Genomic DNA, 24,918 nt, shown 5'->3' with positions numbered 1-24,918 from the left:
TTCACCATAGCACTGTGTCAGCACATACATAACTAACTATACCTAGAGGCAACACGTGTTTAATAGCTACATTACATAAGGAAAGCTCTTATAACTCTATATCTGGAAGTATTTTCAGATTAGAAATAAACATTGCACTGACAGACCACCTGAACACTTAGGTGTTCTGCCTCATAGCTCCAAATTGTAATAATAAATTTGGAGTTAGAGAGAATAACAATTAAGCTATGCAGTCCAAAGCATGAGCTCAGGTGACACCTCCACATTTGCCCTGAGTTTCTGCTCAATGCTCAGTTGACCTTGACAGCACTAACATATATTGCCATTTTGGCCAGGACTTGGTAACTAATACCATAAAGTAGAGTCTATAGAAGCAATGTGGAAATGTTATTAGCCAGAGAGTGCAGAAGGATGCTTAATTTCAGCACAAGGTAGAGCCAATATGGAACGTGGATCAGTATTCTTGCAGTATCTCAACAAATGAGAGGATGGTTGGACTAGATGATCTTGTAGGTCCTTTCCAACCTTGTAATTCTATGATTCTATGAAATCTGATGCTTGCAGCTCACCTAACCATAGCCAGTATCTTATAAACAATGTACAATTATGTCAGTAACTCCCCCAGCATGATCCAAAGTTAGAGTAGGTATTAAGAAACATTTTACTCCTTCTCCTAAACGTAGAAGGAATTATGAGATGATTATCTCATGACTTATTAAGAGCAGTAGTCTCTTGTAAGCAAAAGAACAGGCATCTGTGTGTAAAGTCATTGTAAAGAGCACTATGTTCCAGCTGGCTGGAGAAAGCACCATTTAATAGCTCAACTGTTTATGGGAGAAACTCTATGCTGGATAAAAATACAGGAGATGAAAACGCATGTGAAAATGGATGTTTGACTTCGTTTTCTTTCACTAAATCTGGAAAATAACTGGAAATGAATGAAACGAGGTGAGCACACAACTTGCAGTTTGGAAACTTGCTCCATTGTTTTCCTACCAGCTTTCTCCAGTCATGAGCATAAACAACATACAAGTGTATTTTTCATGTTCACTGCTTCTAAAACATAAACAGAAATGAACAATTTCTACCAATTCAACAGGAATTTTTTATCTCCTGACACGGAGGCTTCATTAGGTCACTTTTAAATAAAAAGTTGATAAGGAGCCTTGCAACTGAGTGCGAGATAAACATATTTGTACTGCATTTCAGGTTTAAAGTAGACTTAATCCCAAAACAAGTGTTAGTTTAAGAGGTATTGCTTTCAACAATTTACAGATAAAATACAGAAAGTCCAAATAGAACACGTTACTTTACTGTATAAAATTATCTATGGATACACAGGTGCCAACTTCTTCCCTTCCTTCTCCTAAGACAACAGATTTCAGCATTAGAAGAAGCAATAACAGGTCCAAGAAAATAAAATGCAGATACAAATTTACAGCTTGTATTACATTCAGCAGCACAACAGTAAAGCCATGAAGAACCAAGTGCCATTTCCATGACCAGCATCCCACTGTAACACAGAGCACGCTGGCATAACTCTTGTTTCAGAGAAGACTCGTTTCTCAAACAACGTCCACCTTCTCATAGATCTTTTCAATGAACGTCAACATATTCCTCATATCAGCTGACTGCTGAATAGTGTTCATATCCTCTAAAAGACCCTTCTGATTTTTTACCATCAAAATTTCTTCCTGAAAAGAAAGAATAATAGGCAATAAAAAAACTCATTACGTTGAGTCCAAAAGGAATTTCATTGTATCACACTTTCATGCAGCCTAGCTGTATTTAGATACAGCTAAAAATACAAGATTCAAAGGCACAGAATGAGATAGGCTTCCTTCCATCCATATATATGCTTCTGAAATGATTACATGCTGCCTAGGAAGGACCATAGGGTTCCAAACACAAGACAAGTATTCCTTTAAGTGGCATGTTGTCTAGGGCTTCATTCTGTTTTTAAAACACAATTATATGCTCTGAACAAAAAGAAAGGAAACACAAAAATCTTTCAGATAGATGAGCACCTCTGGAGCTGGTTAAATAATAAACAAACTTTCTGCTGCCTTCCTTCTCTCAATCAAATTGCATCTGAAAATATACTCCACACTCACCTGCAAAGTGGGTGCCTGTAAACTGGATTTGGGGAGTTCTGGAAGGTGGAGTTCTTTAGTTTCACCTTCCCAGAACAGCTAGAAGGGAAAAGCAGATAAAACAAATAAGTACAAACAAATATCAGAAACACAAGTAAGAAAATAAACTGTCATTACCCAAGTGTTATTTAATTTTGCAACTTTAGCTGAAAAACTGAAAAGGTACATTCCCAAAGGCAGATGAGGCCTTCCTAACACAACATCCTCTACAAAACAGATTGGTTCTGCTAGCTCTTAAGACAGCTTCTCCTGTAATGCAGCAACACCTACTGTCAGTACCTTCCTGGCCTTTTTTTCTTCTTCTTCTAACTGGCTTTTGAGCACCTGGATGTCGTGCTGCAGCCTCAGCATAGTTTCTTCTGTGTGTTCTGCTGATTTCTCAGCTTTATTTATTTCTTCCTAAGATGAAATATCAACAAAACCAGAACAGCATCAACTTTAGCAAAGGTGAGAATTCTGTACGTAAGAAAATGTATAAAAACCTCTACATACACTGTCCTGAAGAACAGGGAAAAAGAAACCCACAATAAACAAACAGAACAGCAATTGAACTTAAAGATTCTTTAATAAGTTCCATCTTCATTAGTACTTTGTAAGTCATTCACAGTTTACTGTCTCTTCTTCAAAGAGACAGTAAAAGAAACAGCTAAAAGATACTCTGTTCTGCAGCAAAGGTTGGTGATAAACAGCAGACTGCACCTTCACAACAGTGCAGGTATAGCCAGCAGTCTTACTACAGTGTTACAGCACACTAAGAAATAGCGATAGGACAAGGGGGAATGGTTTGAAACTGAGACAGGGGAGGCTGAGGTTGGATCTGAGGAGGAAGTTTTTCCCCCAGAGGGTGGTGACGCACTGAACAGGTTGCCCAAGGAGGCTGTGGATGCCCCATCCCTGCAGGCATTCAAGGCCAGGCTGGATGTGGCTCTGGGCAGCCTGGGCTGCTGGTTGGTGACCTGCACACAGCAGGGGGTTGGAGCTGCATGAGCACTGTGGGCCTTTTCAACTCAGGCCATTCTGTGAATAGCAGAAGCTTAAAACTAATTTCCTTCCCTTCTGCCCATTTCATACCTGCAATTGTACCAAAGCTGTTTCATTCTTCTCAAGCATTTGTTCCTGTGCCACTTGAAAGCTCAGGACATTGTTCAGGTTGCTCAGCTTCCCTGAGGGTACCTTCAAGGTCTTGAAGACTCTCAGCACCCTTCATAACAAAAAGAAGAAAAAAAAATAACCTGTCATGAGTTTTTTTGCAAAATAAAAAGAAAATTAACTAATGATTCCTCTGTGAAGAAACAAAACAATTTAGATCAATTGCTGCCAGTGAAATAAAAGGATCAAGATGGGAAGAAGAAAAGCTGCCTTAGGTTATTTTCCAAAGTGGAACTCTAAAATTCATTAGAATTGCAGGTTAGCAAATGTAACAAGAAAGGCATGAAAGAGGATCTGGAGAATTACAAGTCTGTCAGTCCAATCTCAGGGCCAGGGAAAGTCACGGAGCAGATCATCTTGACTGCCGTCACACCACACATACAGTAAACCAGATGACCAGACCCCAAATTATAACTTCTTACCTTTCTTTCAGCAAATTGAGGTGTTTCTGAATGTCTTCTTTTCCCTTACTTTGTTGGCACAAAATAGATCTGGAAAGAAAGGAAAACATTTTATCAGAAAGGCTGGAAACAGAAAGAACATATCAAGACGAGCAGAAACAGTCACAACTTCTCTAGATGAAAATTCCTTGCTTCAGACTAAGTGTTACATCATACATCAACATGGAGGGTTTTGGTCAACAGCCCTGTGAATGTGAGCAATGAGCCCAGTTGGACAAGAAGGCCAATGGCATCCTGGTTCTCAGCAGAAACAGTGCCCAGCAGTACTAGGGAAGTGACTGCCCCTCTGTATTCAGTACAGGTGAGACCAGATCTCAAGTACTGTGTCTAGTTTTGGACCCATCTACAGGGAAAACACTGAGTTGCCTTGACTGAGCATGCGCAGAGAACAGCAGTGAAGCAGATGAAGTAAGACATATGAAGAGAGGTTGAGGGGAAAAGAGTTGTTCAGTCTGGAGAAGACTGAAGAAAAACCTGACTGCTTTCTTCAACTCCCCTGAAAGGAGATTGGAGCGAGGTGGGTGTTCGTCTCTTTTCTCAGGTGATAAAACATAAGGAAACAGACTCAAGTTGTACCAAGGGAGGTTTAGATTGAGGACCAGGAAAAACGTTCTCATGGAGGGGGCAGCTAGGCATTGGAACAGGCTGCTCAGGGAGGTGGTAGAGCACCCAGCCCTGGAGGTATTTAACAGATACATGGATGGGGTGCTTAGGAACATGGCTCAGTAATGGAATTGGTAGAGTTAGATGATGGTTGGTCTTGATCATAATGGTCCTTTCAAACCTAAATGATTCTATGACAGGTAAAAATGTATCTAACCAACTATATCACCCAAAAGAGCTCCAAAACTTTCCTGACCTAGGCAGTATTATGCTTTTAGTCTATTCCTTGTGAAGCAGAAAAGAATCACCAGGATATTCAACACTTACAGTATTCCTGAGTCCATTACTCTTTCCAGAAACTTCCTGCTGCTATCTGAGAGCGGTTGCCATGATCCTAGCGTAGCACTGGATAGCTTCACCTTTTTTGAATGACCTTTTACTTCTTCTAACACAAAAGCAGAAAGAAAAAGAAATGGTTTGCCAAACGTTGGTAAACAGCCTCACGACTCAGCTCGCTCATGTAGCAGACAAAGATGTAATGGTTCATAGAAACAGGTTTCTTCCTACAGCAAGGCTGTACTGCAAATATTCACTGTTACTGTTCAGAAAATAAGAAGTCCCCTCTGACTTATTTCAATGACATACCTTAAACATCTATGACTTCAGCAGAGCAGTTACTACCAGCACTATACTTGTATGAGACAAAAAAATAAGGGAAGAACACAATCTGACCTGCGGAGGAAGAATCATCATGTTCCTCATCTTTCCTTCTGACTGCCTGAGTGACATGCTGAAAAGAGATATTTACCACAAACGCTGTAAGTTAGAAACATCCTTTACTGTGCAACCGCTTATTTACTACCAGAAACCTGCTATAAAACATGAAAGCACTGCAGTGGTCAACAACCAAATCAGTTTTCTGAACCATAACGTTGTAATTCATCTCAAGCAGGTTCAGGAAAGCAACTCATTCTTCTTTGTTGCTCCTGTTTGAAGGACGGCTCATAAAATACACAATATTATTGGCTAACCAGGACTGTGCTAACTCAAGTGATGGCAATTAATGTTATGCATTTTCATGCATTGGCTAACTCAGTCCTGTGAACAGCGAAAGATACGTAGCTGTGCTTTCCATTCCGATAAAGGAGTTTGAGAACAGATTTCAAGATTGATGAAAAAAACATCATTTTTTTTGGCGTATTTGCAACTACACCTTTGTTAACATAGATGTATTATCTGCAGATTTCAGATGGGTTGTATGGGGTTGCAATCAGACATTCAACCAAAAAAAAATCAGATCACGTTTCTTTATGAGATTTGTTTAAGCACTGTCTTTCCAGGGAGAGGTATCCCTCGATCCACAATCATGCCTTATTCATGTCAACTCTTTTTGGCAGTACGTACATTTGTGAACAACTACTCTCAAGGACGAAGCACAAAATTTCATTGAAAACCCCTTAGAAACACCTTGAGAGCTCACTATGAATGGGAGCCACAGCCATCGAACCTGCCTGATACATTAGTGTCAAAAGAACAGGTCACGTATCCCTCTGGTTTGATGATTTTGTTGCTTTCTCTCATTTTACGTTTGAATAAAAATATAAAAATAAAGAAAATAAAAAAACCTGTTGCTTATACCCATCAATTATAGTACATGGAAGGGCTGCTCTGAAAGTTTTGCCTCCTGTTTTATTATGCTGGCCCATGATATCAGAGTCAGATGTTACTGGAGTGGCAGTAGAGGTTGAACCTTCCCATCAATAGCCCATTACATACAGACATTACTGACATCACAGTGAGGGGTTGGTGGTGCACATCAGCAGTGGGGGACAGCGAAAGTGGTCACCTCCACTGGTGTAGATTTTCATGAGGGTAACATGAAGGTTCATGACTAGTGAAAATCCATACCTAATGGTGGTGGCTACGTTGAAAAACAGCACTTTGTAGCTGAGAATTTGCTCTATCAAATGGTGGCATTATACTCTTTGTAACAAGGCGTTATTTCTGAGCAGCCTATGTATTTTATACGTGGCCAAAGACAGTTCCTCTTTGTCCAGACAAAAGGTTAGACCTCATGGCCTTGGTCATTGTCTGTATGGGCATTTCCTCACAAGGACTAGCTTTAATGAGAGATTCATTATCAGTGCAACCAGAAAAGCAGGCAGAACTCCCTCTTAGGTTACATTTCTAGTTTGTTTTAACCATAATAACGACTTACCTTTCTTTTCTGACTGCGTTTATTCCCTTTGCCCCCCGTTCCCTTCGTTTGGCTGGTAGCTCCTTGCTGCTTGTGTGACTTGGTGGCTCTTTTTGCTGTTCCAGGGGTCTCTCCCCTTTTCTCAGAAGATGCCCGGCGGCGTTTCATGGTCTGTAAGCTACACAGAACGGGAGGAAACAACACGAAGAACCCACCAACCCAACTCCAGTCAGCCCATATCGCCCTTCATATCGCCCTTCATATCGCCCCTCATATCGCCCCTCATATCGCCCCTCATATCGCCCCTCATATCGCCCCTCATATCGCCCCTCATATCGCCCCTCATATCGCCCCTCATATCGCCCCTCATATCGCCCTTCAACCGGCCCAATTAAGGAACCCCCATGATACAACCATTCCAGATAGGAGCTACACAGCAGCCAATGGCCGCCATTGTGCCGACCCTCAAACTACAACCCCCAGCATGCACCGGGGCCGACGGCAGCTGCGCTACGCACGCGCCGCGCGAAAAGCATGCTGGGGATTGTAGTTTTTGATCGCAAAACCCCCTTCCTCGTTCTGCAGACCCCGTACCGGATTACAAAGCAGAAACATCCACCCACCCCTCCAACACCTCACCCTGTCCGGAGACTCACCACTCTGCCGCCTGCTCAGCGATCCCACCGCGGCCTACTTGCGTCTAACCCGACGAGCCGTTGGCAAACCGTATCGCGCGCCCAAGCCGGCGCATGCGCATTGGCAGCCACCGCCCTCTGCGTAGGAGGGGCGGGAATACGCGCATGCGCAGTGCAGCGAGAGGTGAGGGGGCTGACAGCGGGTAGCGGCGCTGCTGGGGCCGGGGTGTCTCTGGGGTCGGTTCGGAGCCCGGTTCCGAGCCTTCTGGTTTTCTCGTTCCCCGTCAGACAGGGCTGGGAGTCCTCAGGGAGGCCTCAAATCGCCGTTCCTACTCCTATTGGTCACCGAGGGGGTGTGTGTAGGGCGGGCTGTGGGAGCGGAGGGCCCGGCTGTGGGGCCGAGCGGGGCTCTGTGGTGTCCGCCGCTTGGGTGGGTGTTTATCTCCGGTCTCTCTGTCGATTAGGAGAGACACGGGACGTTCACGTTGGGTGTGAGGAGGTTCATGTTGATGAGGTGCTGGAACAGCTGCACAGAGAGGCTGTGGGTGCCCCGTCCGTCCCTGGTGGTGTTCAAGGCCAGGTTGGATGGGGACCTGGGCAGCCTGGGCTGGTATTGAATGTGGAGGTTATGGGGAATGGATTGAGGGAGCTGGAGAAGGGGAGATTCAAGCGTGACCTTATTGCTTTCTGCTACTCCCTGAAGGAAGGTTGTGGTGAGGTGGTGTCAGCCTCTGCCCCCCGGGTAACAGCTATAGAACAAGAGCTAATGGCCTCAAGTTGCACTAGAGGAGGGTCAGGTTGGATATTAGCAAGTATTTATTCTACATTAGAGTGGTAATACATTGGAAGAGGCTGCGCAGTTACTGTGGGAGTTACTGTCCCTTGAAGCGTTCTAGAACCATGTAGGTGTGTCAGAGAGGAACATGGTTTAGTGGGCACGGTGATGATAGAGTCCAGCCTTAATGATTCTGTGATGCTATGACTTTGGCTGGCTGGTTAATGATGCATTGTTTTGGGGCCAAAATAAGTTATGTGTTTCATGTGTGGCTGTAGATGAGCTGCAGGGATGTCTTTCCTTGCTAGAGGAAAATATAGGCAAGGGAAGAGGATGTCTGTCAAATTAACAAGTGAATAATACACTCCTGTTTATCCCTGAGTAATTGTTTTGGCTTCAGCAGATTGCTTGAGCTGTCACGCATACTTCTCCCGTGTCGGATTTATATGATAATATAAAATACGTGGTTTAAATCCCTTCAGCTCACACCATACTGGCCTCCCACCGGGTCAAAGATGCTGAGAGCCAAGGATGCTCTTCTGTACCTGCAGTCCTGCCGTTGCGTCTGCTCAGCTCAGCTTCCAGCCTACAGGCTCACATGGCGTTCAATGCACCGGCAGCCACTGCACCCTGAATGGGCTGCCCTTGCTGAAAAGCAGCTGAAAGGCAAGAATCCAAAGGATTTAATCTGGCATACCCCAGAAGGGATCGACATCAAGCCCTTGTATTCCAAAAGAGACACAAAAGAGCTTCCTGAGGAACTTCCAGGGGTGAAACCTTTCACTCGAGGACCGTACCCAACCATGTACACATACAGGCCATGGACCATCCGCCAGTATGCTGGCTTCAGCACTGTGGAGGAGAGCAACAAGTTCTACAAGGACAACATAAAAGGTAAGACAGCTGTGCTGGGGGAAGACATCACCGAGCTGAGCAATGGGAGACATTCACATGAAAAATTATATGGCAAATGTGATCACGGAATGCTGTTGAGTTTTGATTTCTGACAGGTTCTTGCCAACGGTGCTGGATCATTTCTGAAACTCTCCTTACTTCATGTTCCTATTGAGATGGAAAGATGAACATGTTAAATGCTATAATATTAAATGACAAAATTGGGCAGCATCCCAGGGTCCAAAGAGTAGAGAATTTGTGGAAAGCTTCACTCATTTTGTGAGCATGTAGAAGCTTGTAGAGACTAAAAAATCTGAGCTTTGTCAGGTGTCTGAAATTAGCTCATTCTGACATTTTAGGTTCCCATCTCATATTATCAGTTTTAAATAAGCTCACATAAATACATATGCGTAGTGTCATTCGTGCTGTACTGATAAGGCCAGCTTCATAAAAGATTGGTGTTTTCATTGCAGTATTTCTGCAGTGGGTTTTGCTTTGCAGCAGGTATTTTCACTTGTAAAAGCCTCTGAGTCCACGCTCTCTTACAGTTGAAAGTTGTCACTGTGCTTCAGGACTAACACCTAGTTTTTAGCTGAGCAATAGAGGCTGAAATCTGACAGCAAAGAGTTCTGCTGGTGATAAAGAGGCTGATGGGCAAAGGAATGGAGTGTAGTTTCTTCAGGAGCAGCAGTGCTGATGGATGTCTGGGATTTGTAGAGTTTCAGGTACTGCTTTCACATCTCAGCAACAAAGAGCCCTAACTGTCTGGTTCCCTGCTTACATGGACAATTTTCTCTCTCTGCATATGTGATTCAAGCCATGGCAATGGTCTGTATTCATATGTTTTATTTGGGGCAGAGAAAAGTTAATGTGGTGTGGTTTATCACACTTGTGTTTTCAGCTAAGCAGTATTTCTGTTTGCAAACCCTGATGCTGTTTATACGTGTTTAGAATTTGTGGCTGAGTAATGCATTAAGCACAGTAAGCTGATTACATGGCTGAGATGGAAAGACTACAGTATCTTTTGTTCAACTAAGCTTTTCAAGTTGAAAATTACCATCTATTAGATGACTTTGGAGACATCTGAGCAAGAATCAGCAAAGAATGATTTTATTGCACAAACCTGAGTGGTGAAAAATAAACTGAATAAAATTAGATCAATCACAGAATGGCTTGTGGAAGGTTGGAAGGGACCTCAAGGATCATGAGGGTCCAACTGCAATCCTCCACAGGCAGCGCCACCAACCTCCACACTGAATACCAGCCCAGGCTGCCCAGGGCCCCATCCAACCTGGCCTTGAACACCTCCAGGGATGGACGGGGCATCCACAGCCTCTCTGGGCAGCTGTTCCAGAACCTCACCGCTCTCATAGTAAAGAACTTCCCCCTAACATCCAACCTAAATCTTCTCTCCTTCAACTTCAAACCATTTCCCCTTGTCCTGCTATTATCCACCCTTTCAAAGAGTTGAGATCCAGTTCTAATTCAACACTTCTGAATCTTTTTTTCTTCTTTTTTTCTTCTTTTTTTTGTTTTCTTTTCTGCACTTAGCTGGCCAACAGGGGTTGTCTGTGGCTTTTGATTTAGCCACCCATCGTGGCTACGATTCAGATAATCCACGAGTTCGAGGGGATGTTGGAATGGCTGGAGTTGCCATTGATACGGTGGAAGACACCAAAATCCTTTTTGATGGAATTCCTTTAGAGAAAATGTCAGTTTCTATGACAATGAATGGAGCAGTCATCCCTGTGCTGGCAACGTTCATTGTAACTGGGGAAGAACAGGGAGTGCCTCAAGCCAAGCTGACAGGGACAATCCAAAACGACATACTGAAGGAGTTCATGGTCCGAAATACGTACATTTTCCCTCCAGAACCATCAATGAGGATTATTGCTGACATCTTCCAGTACACCTCAAAGGTATTTATTGTTTAAGTGTATTTACTTCATTTTTATACCTGGTTAACTATAAGGGGCTTTGCAGGAGAAAGCAGAGAACGGGAAGACCTGCCATAGTGAACAAAGATGCAATTGTGGAAGAAGATGGGAAGACAAATCAAGACAAGTTAAGGTCTCAAATCATTTGCAAACATTTATAAATTTTAGGATTAAGTAAATTCAAATCAAAATCGAATTCAGACAAGCCTGAAAGGGTGTCAGGAAGCTTGGATACAAGGAGTAGAGAGGCTTTTTGCTGTACAAAGGGAGAAGCCACATAGTTAAGAAGCATTATTCAGCTGCAAGAGGAGCAAGGAGGTAGAAAATCTAAAGGCCTTGTGCTGTGATATAAAGCATAGAAAGCAGATGAAGAAAGGAGTGAAGGCCTGGATTTATGCCCTGGAAATTCAGTGCTACCAGTTGTTTTCTGAATTGCATTTTCATAGAAGAGTTGGGACACCTTGAGGAAGAGAGTGATGATGAGTAACAATAAATAAAGCACAATGTAGTAAAAGCATGGGAAAAGTAGTAAAAGCATGGGAAAGTGTGTGAAATAAGCATCCGCACAGAACAGCTAACATGTTGTATTTGCAATCTACAGGTAGTGGATTATTTGTGAGTGCTTTTAGCACTACTATCAGGTTTCCTCCTCTCTTCATACACTTTTTTTTCTTTTCTTTTTGCAGTATATGCCGAAATTTAATTCCATTTCAATCAGTGGATACCATATGCAAGAGGCAGGAGCTGATGCCATTCTGGAATTAGCTTATACTATAGCAGATGGCTTGGAATACTGCAGAACTGGACTGAAAGCCGGCCTTACCATTGATGAATTTGCACCAAGGTGAGCTAAATATCATACTCTTTTTTTTTTTTTTGGTAAAATCCCTACAGTTTAATTTTAATCTTAAGCATTTCTATGTGTACCAGTAATATTTGCAAGGCTCTTACTGCAAATGTATTTTCCTGCCTTTGAAACTTTGTAACAAAAAACACTGTATATTTGTAACACAATAACACTGTTCGTTGCCCTGTACAGTGAGTTCATACAGCCTGTTGCACAGTCAAGCTGTAGGTGTCAGATGAATTGAACACTGTTTCTAAGATCTGTGACAAAACCAAAGTGGATCATGTCGACAGAGACAGCCTCACTGTCAAACTGGGAATGGAGATTTCTAGTTTCTGGTGATGGAGGTGCTGTGAGGGGCTCAGACAGGGGAGGTTTAGGTTAGGTATTAGGAGGAAGTTTTTCACTCAGAGGGTGGTGATGCACTGGAACAGGTTGCCCAAGGAGGCTGTGGATGCCCCATCCCTGCAGGCATTCAAGGCCAGGCTGGATGTGGCTCTGGGCAGCCTGGGCTGCTGGTTGGCGACCCTGCACACAGCAGGGGGTTGGAGCTGGATGAGCACTGTGGGCCTTTGCAACACAGGCCATTCTATAAAATATACCATGAATTTGTTACCTTCAGTTCGCTTCACTTTTAGTATCCTGAGTTTTATTGACTTTAACTATTTGCTTTTATGAATCTTAGAAGTTACAAATAAAAAAGAAGTAGATTAATCAGCCTTTACGTCAGCATTAAGCAGATGTTGGATTTGGCCTAAAATTGTCAAAAGAAGGAGGATGGAAGTGTACTTACAAGTCTGGGATGACTTCTGCTCGTAAGTAGTTTGTGAGCAGTAGCCACACAAGTAGATTGTGTCCAGCATAATTCCCTAGCATTGCAGTGTCAGTGTCTGTATTAGTGACGTGCTAGAGCAGTTCTTCCCTTAGGGCTCCCCCACATCAGACCCAGGGCACATCTTAGCAGTTCCAGAAACCATAACTGCTGGCAGTTTGCCTGCAGTTGCCTCGTTTCAAAGTTAAGACTGCTTATTGGCATAGATGCATGCCTTCTGTTGCAAATGGCATCAAATGACATGTTCCTATCATCTCACGTGAATCTGTAAAGTTAAATTAATTGGGGGCTTTGTTATAGCTCTTATCGTTTACTGAAATTGAGTTTTTAGATTGTTTTAAGGCTTTATCCTGTTCCTGTACTCTTACTACAGGCTCTCCTTCTTCTGGGGAATCGGCATGAACTTCTATATGGAAATAGCTAAACTTCGAGCAGGGAGGAAGCTGTGGGCTCACTTGATAGAGAAAATGTTCAAGCCCAAAGATTCCAAATCTCTGCTGCTGAGAGCTCACTGTCAGACTTCAGGCTGGTCACTCACTGAGCAGGTTAGAAATTGTACTCTGTTAGAAATTGTACTCTGTTATTAAAACATGTTCTCATGGTGTATATCTTAAAGCGGGCTGTTTACAGGCACCTGCATTGAGTTGTTCTTCACTGTCTTAGGACACAGGTTACCCAGTTTCCCCTCTCTAAGATCATAATAATTCTTCTTTTACCCTGAAGCTTCCTGCACACAATGCAGCTATTGAAATGTTTACATCCATTGATGTATCCATGAATTCAACAGTAACTCCTGCCTTTGTGTAATACTATCATTAGTGAAAATATTGAGCAAATGTGGTTCCAAAATGGATCTTGTCTCGTGACCTGTTCTCCAAATGTTCTCTGAGACTTTCAGATGCTGGGTTGGAGGAATCCTGCCTCTTCCACCACCTCTACTTTGAATTAATTAAGCTATTTGTAACCCAACTAAATATAAATTGTGCTTTGCTTTATTATTGTGACCAGTTTGCCTGTACATCAAAAATTCTGGCTTGCTTTATTGATTAATCTCTTTGCTTGAAATACTGTTGAGTGATATATCAGTTTCATTGGATGTCTCCCATTGACCGCTTTCTTTTTCGGCTTTTGGTATGATCACAGTTCTTCTGTTGGGAATCTTGCGTTCATTTATGTTCAGCAGTATATGTGAAATCAGTGCACCTCATCCCTGTGGCAGAAGCTTTGATCTTTAGAGCTTTCCTTTTCCTTTCAGGATCCCTTTAACAATGTTATTCGCACTACAATTGAAGCAATGGCTGCAGTGTTTGGAGGCACCCAGTCTTTGCATACAAATTCATTTGATGAAGCTTTGGGTTTGCCTACAGTGAAGAGTGCTCGCATTGCTCGCAATACACAGATCATAATACAAGAGGAGTCAGGGATTCCAAAGGTGGCAGATCCCTGGGGGGGATCTTACATGATGGAGTGCCTCACCAATGATGTCTATGAGGCTGCTTTGAAGGTTGGTTTGAATGCTCTTTTATGTTTTGTAGGAATATTTCAGCTATAGAATTTTTGAGAGGTGACTGTTTTGTATCTTTTTAACTTCTTAGGGAGGAATTATTTAACATTTCAGCTTCAATGATTTATTTTTTTTTCTGTAGATGAACTTCATAATAAAGTACAGTGTTTGGATGGTCCTATGTGGAGCCAGGAGTTGATGGTCTTTAGAACTCACAATATTCTATGATTCTATGTCTACTCTTGCATTTGTTACTCTGCTTCATATTTAAAAACTAGAGGTTACTGGAAGCCAAGTTTTATTTTTTGCTTCCAAATAATATATTTCATTTGCTAGTTATTAGTTGCGAATAAAAGGTACAGCCCAAGAGTAGCCTGACGAGTGGCAGTCCTGAATAAAATTGTCCACCTGTACTTGGAGCTGTTGGAATGGATGCAGAGAAGGGCCACAATGATGCTAAGAGGGCTGGAGCACCTCTCCTGTGAAGAAAGGTTGGGAAAGCTTGGTGTGTTCAGCCTGAAGATGGTGGACCTGGGGGAGACCTCTCTGCAGCCTTTCAGTACTTGTAGGGAGCTTATAAGCAGGAGGGAGACCAGCTGATTACATGGGCAGATAGTGATAGGACAAGGTGGAATGGTTTTAAACTAAAAGAGGGGCTCAAACACTAGTCTGGCACCATACAGATTTCTCTGTTTAGTGGGTTGCACTGACAGAAGTCTTTCAGGACTGTATTAACTAAGATGCTTCTAGATAGTGCCAAGCATGGTCTGATGACCACTCTCTGTAGGCAGTTTGAACACGGTGTTTTGGAATTGAATGGACTTTTTGTATGAGTTGGACCATGACGTAGCACTTGTCTTCAGGATCTGATAAATTATTTGGATGCAGTGAGAATTTGGATGGTAGTGCAACTGCAAAGCTCGTTTTGTGAACCTTCCTAATCCTCTTTTTCTCAATCTTCTGCGCTTCAGCTCATTGAGGAGATTGAAGAAATGGGTGGAATGGCCAAAGCTGTTGCTGAAGGAATTCCCAAACTTCGTATTGAAGAGTGTGCAGCCCGAAGGCAAGCCAGGATTGACTCTGGTAGGGAGCAAGAAGGCAAAAGAAGGGATTTTTTTCTTTCTTTTTGAGGTAGTACATCTGAACTGCTGTTCCTGGGTGTAAAACAGTGATAGCCAGCAGATGGCAGTGTTGAATGCATCTGGCCAAGCGTCTCAGTTTCCTTGAGAAGTGCCTGTTCGTCCTGAAGAGCAGAAAAATGCAGTCATTTCATATTAGGAGATGATGCAGTTCTTTATTTATGTATAGATACATAATCACAAACAATGAGTGTTTGTGGAGGTGTGTTTTTATGTGCAAATATGTACATGTATACACATATGTATGTGTGTAATGAATGTGTTTGTGTATATATATGTTTAGTACCTCTGTTCAGTTCTTCTAGTCTACAGGGATAACTTGAACAGGAAAGAAGTTGTATGAGCCTTATTTGAGTATAAATTTGAAGCAGATTCTTAACTAGTTTTTGTCCTGAAAAGGGGAGTAACACTCTGAAGCACTGCAGATAAAATACTTGTTAAGTCCATATTGGCTGCAAACTGAAATGCAGTTCTTGAATGTGATAATTTTAATTCACGCAGAGCAGGTTTAAGTAGGAACTTCACTTATTTGTCTGCTAAAATCAGAAAGCTAAATGCAAAGCATTGCAGAGGACAAACACTTCTGTTTAGTTTTGTAAACTCAAGAAGAGAAAAATAGCACTACTACTACTACTAAATGAGTCTGAAAGATAAATATTCTGCTTCAAATTGTCTGCCCAGTGTTAACTGTGTTGAAAGTTCATGCATATAATCATCTCTTACAGTAAAATATGAGAAACAGACTTAAGTCCTTCTTCTATTTCTTAAAAGTATTTGAAATGTTATAAAGCAAAGCATTGTATCTTATTACTTAAATGTTCTTCTATAAATACTGTGTCTTTTCACACTAGTTTGGTCATATATTCTAAATTTTTGGTGTTTCCACTGGAAATAGGTTCTGAAGTCATTGTTGGAGTAAACAAATATCAGCTAGAAAAAGAGGAGACGGTCGAAGTTCTGGCTATTGATAATTCTTCAGTCCGTAACAAGCAGATTGAGAAGATTAATAAGGTGGGAAAAACCTTCTTAAAAATGAATCTCAGATAGAACTTGAGTAAATATTACAGAAAACGTGGCTTCCCAAAAGCATGACCCTTAAATCACTTAGGATCCATTCTAGTCTTTAGTGGAGAAGCTGGATTTCAGTTCATTAATGTTAATGTAGAGTGATGGAAACCCTCCGGGAAACAAAGTACTAACAAAACCATTTTTGTTTGAATTTTGTTCATTTGGTTTTAATCGTTGCCTTTCAGAGAGTCTCATGAGGATATGAATTTCAGGAGCCAGAAAACAGCTGTGCCATGTTTTGCACCCAAAGCATGTAACATTTCTTCTCTACTTCAGGTGAAGGCTAGCAGAGACCCCGCAGCAGCTCAGCGATGCCTTGATGCTCTGACACAGTGTGCAGCCACAGGTGAAGGCAATATCCTGGCTCTTGCAGTGGAAGCAGCACGTTCAAGGTATTAGGGATGAAGGTGAAAATCCAGCTGCTATTTAAAAACTGGTTGTTCATTTTCAGGGGGGAAGTTCTTTACTGTGAGAGTGGTGAGGTGCTGGAACAGCTGCCCAGAGAGGCTGTGGATGCCCCGTCCATCCCTGGAGGTGTTCAAGGCCAGGTTGGATGGGGCCCTGGGCAGCCTGGGCTGGTATTCAGTGTGGAGGTTGGTGGCCCTTCCTGTGGCGGATTGCAGTTGGACCCATATGATCCTTGAGGTCCCTTCCAACCCAAGCTATACTATGATTCTGTGATTCATCTTTCAACTACTCTTGGGTATGGTGTCAGTGAGGTTGGTCTCAAGGTCTTTTGGATTTTATTTTGGAGATGGAAGTAAATAAGGACTTGTGCATAGGACGTTGTAAGATAGGACTGTTACATTTTACAGTCTATTAAAGCTATGCATGAATTTCTACTGACGAACAATGGGAATATAAAGTATCTCATCTGAAACCATGTTGTACACAGAAATTGTGTTGTTTCAGGCTCAGAATCTTAGCAGTTTTAAGATACAGCTACCTTTTTCTGCCACCCTGCCATTTCATAGGTCAGGAAACTTGAGAAGTGTCTGAGATGTGAAAAGGGATGTGCACAATCTTAGCACGTTACTTCATCTTTCCCTGCACTAGAGCTTGGTGTGAAAATGTTTTTACCACTGAAGGAGAATAAGTTTCCTTAGACAAACAACAGTGTGAAGGATCTTTCTGAATAGAGCAGTCAGGCTTCTTTTAGAACCCAGTGGAAGATATTTGTTTTTTTTTTTTCCACTTAAGGTGCTTTTAAGACTATTTTCTGCTTCAAACATCAGTTTGTAGAATACAACGTATCCATCTGTTCCTTGTTTAACTAAACGCCTCAGAAATGAACAAGCCAAAATCACTCAAGTTTGGAATGCCCTCTTGCTTGTTCTCAGATTTCTTTATTCTCTTTCCTTGAGCAGCCACTCTTTGAATACCTTTCTGTACAAGCTTTCCCATAGACAGCTTGTCATGCTAGTGATGCAGCATGATGCTCCACTTATCCAGCAGCATGGCTACCTCTGCCTGACTTTGAATTGTAGAGGTCACTGGAAGATAATGTTGGATTTACCAGGAATTCGTGTCTTCTGTACCAAAACTGACAAATTACCTGCTGGTTTCTTTCCTTAGTGACCTTGTTTTTATTATCTGTAAAAGCATTAATACTTTGTAAGTTGCAAATATGAAACAGAATTTATCTCTGCCTTGGAGCCATGTAGGCTAAGTATGGGATGTGACCACAGAATGACTTCATGATGGCATCTGATTGGGGAGCTTTGAACAACCTGGGCTAGAGAGAGATGGCCCTGCCTATAGCAGAGTGGCTGGAACTTGGTGATCTTAAAGGTCCCTTCCAACCTAAACCATTCTGTGACTCTATGAAGAGTATCTGAAAGATGTGTGTGCTGTGAACAAGGAGTTCTGTATAGGGCAACGTGCAGAGATTTTCAAGAGAACACACTCAGGGTAGTCTATTTCTTTATCTCTTGAGACTTTCATTTGTTTTACTGCAGTGTGTGATACAGGCGGTACTCGCTAGGCTTTATGAGATCCCACAGATGCCGTGAAAATGAAGATTTACACAGAGATGGCAGCAGGTTCTGATACAGTCATGGACAGGTTGCTTTAAAACTAATGCTGTCTACGGCACTACTAATAAAATAAATTCAAAGAGAGTATAAGTCTAAGTCCAGTTCGTCCATAAACTTACAGGTAATATGAGTTTTCTATTACTTGGCATTGGTTGCTTTTCTTGTGTATAATCTTCTGGTGTAGCTTTAGATTATAACTACTGTTAAGTTTGCTGAGGATGCTACACATGAGCCAGTGATGGTGCAGCAAAAGAGCTGGGCAGCCACAGGAAGTAAAATACATCCCTGAGAGGTACAAAGGATCCAGTTGATACAGCAAAAATCCATCTGTTGTATTGGCTGTGTGGCAGGCTGTGTAAGGTAGGCATCACACAGAACCCACTCAAAATGCAAGCAGCCAAAGGAAACCTGAGTGCCATTCATTTGCTCATCCTCTTGTGAAAGCATATGGACGAGAAGCTGCACCTTGTCCAAGCGTCCTTTGAGTAATTTGTATTAAAATCTTTAGAGTGCCTCATTTCACCTAAGGGTAGCTTATAGGTGAATGTAACATGGCAGGAGGTTTGAAAGATGCTTAGCAGTAGTCAAATGGATCAGATCTCTGTAAGAACACTTTCAAAGGGTTGCATAAGAGTATTGCTTTTGTCCCTTTCGCTTTGACAAAGTGCACAGCAAGTGATAATCATTCCTTTGTACAATTTATCTTAGTCTTTTCCTATTCAAAGATAACATGTTTATACTGGCTGGTTATTATTGATGATATATTTCATCAGGAGCTCAGTGGGATGCCGGCATGTGGTGCAAGCTCCCAGTTAATTTCATACCACAAGTAAGAAGTTTGTTGTGATGGAGCTGCTAGGTGAGCTGCTCTTCCTCCACAGACAAGCTGTTTTTCCCTTCTAAGTAGACTCCTTTCCTCAGTATTTGGTTGTAGGCTCAATTGTTATTAGAACACGGCGTTGTCTTTTGGGGACAATTCTGCATGAGGGATTTTACATGGAAAGGTGGAATCCATTAAGCACAAGATTCGAAATGCTTTGCAACAGAAGCTGTTGTTTCATTTGTTTGTATGAGAAGGCAGCACAACCTGGTTTGCTTCTGGCAATTGTGCTATAACAGTAAAATGTGTATCATTTCTAGCATGCACGGCGTCTCAAGTAGCAAACAAAGCTTGTCACTTGCATGGAAATGGATTTTCCCAGCTTCTTCTGCTTCTCAGTCAATAAAATAGCTATGCTGGAAGCAGGTAAGAAGTACTAAAATATAAACAGCAAGGTCAAGACAGACCAATTCCAGCAGCAAGTTAGGTTGCAGTCTGGTTTTGTGTGTGCTCTTTTTCTTTTCTTAGTATTTGAGTCCAGATGCAGGATCCTGCAAGCTGAGCATTAAAATATTCCCTGCAGTATTTTGCCGTGTAACAGTCCCAGATGCCTTATCATATGTAAAGTCACTTCTCACATCAGCAGAACAGTATTTTCTTACCAAATACTCTTGCGTGTTCCAGTAGTGAGATGCAAGTCCAGAGTTGCAGGTCCACAAGGGAAGCGAATGTAACTGATTTTGCTCCTACAGCAAGGCAAATAGTTTAGGCTGCTGCCAGTTATTTCTGTATTCTGTTTCCATGTAAGCTGATAGCATTAATACTTTGTTTCTGTATCTTAGGTGCACCGTTGGAGAAATAACAGATGCAATGAAGAAGGTGTTTGGGGAGCATAAAGCCAGTGACCGAATGGTGAGCGGAGCTTACCGACAGGAGTTTGGGGAGAGCGATGAAATCCTTCATGCTATCAACAGGTGAGAAGAGCCTTGCAGGAAGCCAAACACAGGCTCACATTAGGTGTACGTGCTACTGTGCCTTAAAAAAGCCTTCCTTGTAGCAAAACAACCACCTGAACAGGCATTCCCATACCTGTAAGCCAGTAAGCAGGATAAGAAAACAGTAAGTGCAGTAGGAGAAAAGTCAACAGTTAATTGAACAGACACTGAGATGGTTTTTTTGGTTGGAGGGCTTTGTTGAAACAGATGAGGTGGCCATGGGGTTAAAAAAGAAAGCTGAGAAACGCTGTCTGACATCCTCATACATTGGATTGCTTTGTCTGAAGACTGTGTGATAGTAATCTCTACAGATATTTCTAATTATTCCTATCAGTAAAACCTGCTGCCCACAAATCGTCCCTGCAGCTTCTTTCTTTTCTGTTCCTAAAATTGTAAGGCTCAAATCTGCCTGGATATCAACATAAAACTTGCTGTCTGTGGTTGTTACTTAGTCGTATCACTAGGGAGAAAACATCAGAAGATGGTCATATGTGTGAAAGCAGTGAGTATTTGTGCAGAATGGAAGACGTATTAATCCTTTTCAGCTCTAACTAGTGCTCCCACATAGCGATGTGTCAGTGCACAGCATTTCTAGTGCCATACTTCAACCTTGTGAAATAAATGTTCATAATGATTCTTAAAATCTAAGAATCGTGTTTAAGTTGGTGGTTATTCACCCCATTAAGTCCTCGTAGAAAGCAGAAAAGTAGTGATTTTCTTCCAAAAAGCTTATTTTATTGTTCAGAATGCTAAGTACAAGAAATGGATTAGTAATCACATAACATGAATGTTAGAACTGTGCCAACTGCATAAGCAAACGATGACTTGGAAGGTCATTTATTTGATGTACAGAACTTACGCTGCAGTTGCAGCTTTCATTTTAAGCTTGTGGAAATGCTTCTAGTGAATCGCAGTGACTAACAATGAGATCATTGGTGTTTTCAATCAGAGTTACCAAGTTCATGGATCACGAGGGGCGCAGGCCCCGGATACTGGTTGCAAAGATGGGCCAAGATGGCCACGACAGAGGAGCTAAAGTTATTGCTACGGGATTTGCAGACATTGGCTTTGATGTGGACATAGGTCCCCTCTTCCAGGTATGACTGACTCAGCAGTGTTCAATCCCATGTCTTTCAAACGTAGTGTTTTTCCCCTAATGCTCGTTCAGCAACCAGGCTGGGGCTGTTAGTTGTCATATAATCCTCTTTCCATACAGACTCCTCGTGAAGTGGCCCAGCAGGCTGTTGATGCAGATGTACACTGTGTTGGTGTGAGCACACTAGCAGCAGGTCATAAAACTCTTGTGCCTGAACTCATCAAAGAACTGGATGCCCTTGGCCGCCCAGACATTCTTGTCATATGTGGAGGTGTGATCCCACCCCAGGTATGCATCAGTATCATTTCCACCTTTGCTGGTTTTAGCTATTTCTTAGATATTCTTTATGTGAGAGGTGACATGCAGTGCTGAAGGCTGCTGGGTACCATCACCAGGTTCAGCACAGATCTGCAGGAAGGTCACAGAGTGCTGCAACATCTTGTTGATAGAGCTTTCTGTACACCATATCCTGGTTTAACTTACACTGTTTGTTGGATGGAATATTAAGTTCTGCTGTGAGGAGACCAGCCTCATGGAAGTGTTTTTCATGTTCTGTTAGTTTCAATTACCAGCACCTTGCTTAATACTGGTAAAGGCTAGCTCCCATCTGAAGAGAATTTATGACTTAGAGTAATGGTTCCGAAGAGGCACAGTGACTAAGAGACATGGCTAATCAGAGCAGCTGTAGGCTGCACATTTCATTCTCTAGTTAGCTGCTCCTCGTGTTCTCTGTCATCAGGCTTATTCCTTCTCATTAAGTATTTCTCCCAGCCTTGCTGGATTCCCTCGCAATCAGATGTGTCTGTAACATCTTTAGGTTTGTCTTCTGTCTAGAGAGATTCAGATTGATTTTGCATACAAATCTCTCTTAACTCCCTTTTCCCTGATGTTTTCCTTCTCTAACCAGTCAGGTACGTGATTTAGGAAGGACAGACATTTAAAATGAACAAATAGAACTCCTAGGATTTTTCTAAGAGACAAACTATGTTCTGTCCAGTAGGATAAGATAGTAGGATACTACTATCCTAGCTGAAAGACACATAGAATACCCTGTGTAGAAGGAAGAGAAGCTAGATAACTGCTTCTGTGGTCACTTTGGAATTTCAGGCTGACCATAACATCAGAGCTACTTAGACTGCAGGGACCACCAGCAGCCAGTCACCTATTCCAAACCCTTGTTCAAAGCAGCATTTTCAAAATTGGAAGTTAGGTCAGATTTAGTTTAGGTTATTCAGGGTCACATCCATTCGACCTCTGATATCAGTCTGATGATAAACAAATAAGACCTTTCTTGTAGATGCTTTTAATATTTCTTTATTCCTCCAGTTACTGGGTTGGTTTTTTTTGCTATTTCCCTTGGTGCTCTGTTGCCTCTCTCAGGGAGTTGATGCATATTTTCTCAGGCCCAGCACATACAGTCACTGTGAGGGTCAATTTTCTGTTGCACCGTTACATAAAAGATGTCACATTTCTTTCTGGACAGGATTATGATTTCCTATATAAAGCCGGCGTTACCAATGTGTTTGGCCCAGGGACTCGCATTCCTAAAGCAGCAGTCCAAGTGTTGGATGATATTGAGAAATGCCTGGAGAAGAGGCAGCAGTCCGTGTAATGCTGAAATGCAACACTACTCAACCAGCCTTAGATTAATCGTATTTGGAATGTAATCGTCAGTGAAGGATGGCCAGCAACATTCCTTTGGTTCCAGTGCCCCATGGTCTGGTGCTTTGTGCTTTCTAAGAAAGTTGTAAATTCTCTGCTTGTTTTGTTTGAGGATTATTTATGTATTAACCGATAAGAAAATCTTATCTCTGAAGCTATTAATTCAAGGAATCAAGGGAATTCAGTAGGTGGGTTTGCTGTTGGTTTGGGTTTTTTTCTTTTTTTTAGATATACTGATAAATAAAATATCAGCTCAGGCTCTTTGGTTGACCTCTTTTGCATACAGATAACCATTTGAATTTTGGAAGCCTGTATTTGGCAGATGTTGGAGTCTTCGGGCAAAATCACTAAAGTTCAGCAGAGACGTGATTGACTTAAGCAGCACTTTGATGTTAATGTTAATCAGACTCAACTCACTTGTGTGTAAGTAAATAAACAGTAGTTTTTCTAAGTTTCTGGTTCATTTAATAAGATAATAATGTTGGGTCTGGCATAACCCATATAGGAGCAACTGCGTACCTCTAACCTACATTACATCTCCTGTGTTTCACTGTTTCTCAAATAAATCAGTTCCAACTATGTGCAGGTCACCAACCAGCAGCCCAGGCTGCCCAGAGCCACATCCAGCCTGGCCTTGAATGCCTGCAGGGATGGGGCATCCACAGCCTCCTTGGGCAACCTGTTCAGTGCGTCACCACCCTCTGGGGGAAAAACTTCCTCCTCAGATCCAACCTGAACCTCCCCTGTCTCAGTTTCAAACCATTCCCCCTTGTCCTATCACTGCCCACCCTCACAAACAGCCGTTCCTCCTCCTGTTTATACATTCCCTTCAAGTACTGGAAGGCTGCAATGAGGTCTGCACAGAGCCTTCTCCAAGCTAAACAAGCCCAGTTCCCTCAACCTTTCCTCATAGCAGAGCTGCTCCAGCTCTATGACCGTCTTAGTGGTCTCCTCTGGATCTGCTCTAAGAGTTCTATGTTCTTCCTGTGCTGGAGGCTTCAGGCCTGGACGCAGCACTACAGATGGAGCCTCAGAAGAGCTGAGTAGAGGGGGACAATCACCTCCCTCTCCCTGCTGGCCACCTCTATGTTAATGCAGCCCAGAACACAGTTGGCCGCCTGGGCTGCAAGCACACACTGCTGGCTCATGTCCAGCTTCTTGTCCAGTAGTACCCCCAAATCCTTTGTAGGGCTGTTCTCAAGGAGATCTTCCCTCAGTCTGTATAAACATCTGGGATTGCCCTGACCCAAGTGCAGCACCCTGCACTTGGCCTTATTGAACCTCATTAGGTTTTCATGTGCCCACTTCTCCAGCCCGTCCAGGTCCCTTTGGATGGCGTCTCTTCCTTCCAGTGTATTGACTGCACCGCTCAGCTTGGTGTCATCTGCAAACCTGCTTAGGGTGCACTTGATGCCATCATCTGTCGTTGATGAAGATGTTGAAGTGCGCCGGTCCCAAGACCAACCCCTGAGGGACGCTGCTTTTGAAGTTCATTTCAGTGATCATTCTCCCTTAATGCTGTACCGTTGTCCAGTATTGTTCTTGCTGTAGCTGTTTATTTAGGTAAATCAACCCTCAGCTTATTATTTTTGCCTCCCCTCTAGAAGGAACTGGAGAAAATCCTTTGTTACAATGACACTATTCTTCCTATTTAAGGGTTTTGCTGCTCATTGGTAGTATCAGCCATCTAGTTATGTTTGCAATACAGATTCCTTGCTTTGTAAAACTCTTAACTATCTTTAAAATCTGCATCTTGTTCCTTTTGAGTTCAGTAAATTAAATTCCCACCAACTTCAATCAAAATCCTTAAACGCTTGAAGGAGGTCTCTTCAAAGTTCTGCACTAGGACTTGCTAACGTCCATCAATTCTCTCTTGTCGTATTAAGGTTGAAAAGTAAAATCAAGAGTCTAGAGAAGGAATGGTTCTCTTGCCCAGCGTGCACTATTTTGTGTTAGGCCCTGCCCTTCAAGGCAGTTCCCTGCCTAATTAGGGATTTCTTATGGGATGGCAAGATGGAACATGCTTTTCCCATAAGTTCTGTGCTGCTGGAGCAGCACAGCTATAGAGGTGGTGTTTGCTAACAGGTTAACATGGAGTTGTCAGCCCTGCTGGTA

The 24,918-nt window shown here is 42.4% G+C and overlaps 2 protein-coding genes across 11 annotated transcripts; one reads left to right on the top strand and one right to left on the bottom strand.

Moving 5' to 3' along the window:
• Positions 1–633: 633 nt before the first annotated feature.
• CENPQ (centromere protein Q) lies at positions 634–7,354 on the bottom strand. 5 transcript variants are annotated; one of them, XM_072331684.1, is made up of 9 exons: positions 7,220–7,311; positions 6,585–6,734; positions 5,099–5,156; positions 4,694–4,808; positions 3,725–3,793; positions 3,225–3,354; positions 2,433–2,552; positions 2,115–2,192; positions 634–1,694 (listed from the first exon to the last, which is right to left on the bottom strand). In XM_072331684.1, the coding sequence occupies exons 2-9, from the start codon at positions 6,729–6,731 to the stop codon at positions 1,566–1,568; spliced, it is 846 nt and encodes a 281-aa protein (XP_072187785.1). In that variant the 5' UTR covers positions 6,732–6,734; positions 7,220–7,311; the 3' UTR covers positions 634–1,565. The 5 variants fall into 5 exon arrangements, with proteins under 5 accessions (XP_072187785.1, XP_072187781.1, XP_072187783.1 ...); XM_072331680.1 differs by lacking the exon at positions 7,220–7,311 and adding an exon at positions 6,975–7,037 and having other exon boundaries at positions 645–1,694; positions 4,694–4,811; XM_072331682.1 differs by having other exon boundaries at positions 647–1,694; positions 4,694–4,811; positions 7,220–7,340.
• On the top strand, positions 7,253–23,248 carry MMUT (methylmalonyl-CoA mutase). Of its 6 annotated transcripts, none has more exons than XR_011903055.1 (14): positions 7,253–7,382; positions 8,456–8,867; positions 10,419–10,786; positions 11,491–11,648; positions 12,857–13,028; positions 13,739–13,987; positions 14,959–15,070; positions 16,022–16,137; positions 16,471–16,586; positions 19,893–20,024; positions 20,995–21,142; positions 21,262–21,429; positions 22,625–22,991; positions 23,061–23,248. XR_011903055.1 is itself a non-coding variant. In XM_072331673.1 (13 exons), the coding sequence occupies exons 2-13, from the start codon at positions 8,489–8,491 to the stop codon at positions 22,751–22,753; spliced, it is 2,247 nt and encodes a 748-aa protein (XP_072187774.1). In that variant the 5' UTR covers positions 7,253–7,382; positions 8,456–8,488; the 3' UTR covers positions 22,754–23,248. The 6 variants fall into 6 exon arrangements, 4 of the variants coding, with proteins under 4 accessions (XP_072187774.1, XP_072187776.1, XP_072187775.1 ...); XR_011903056.1 differs by having other exon boundaries at positions 7,378–7,551; positions 23,090–23,248; XM_072331673.1 differs by having other exon boundaries at positions 22,625–23,248.
• Positions 23,249–24,918: the final 1,670 nt, after the last annotated feature.

This window comes from Excalfactoria chinensis, chromosome 3 (genome assembly GCF_039878825.1).
Source record: "Excalfactoria chinensis isolate bCotChi1 chromosome 3, bCotChi1.hap2, whole genome shotgun sequence".
NCBI classification, from domain to species: Eukaryota; Metazoa; Chordata; class Aves; order Galliformes; family Phasianidae; genus Excalfactoria; species Excalfactoria chinensis.
Note: the sequence above shows the minus strand (reverse complement) of the source record. Positions and strands in the feature narration are given on the sequence as shown.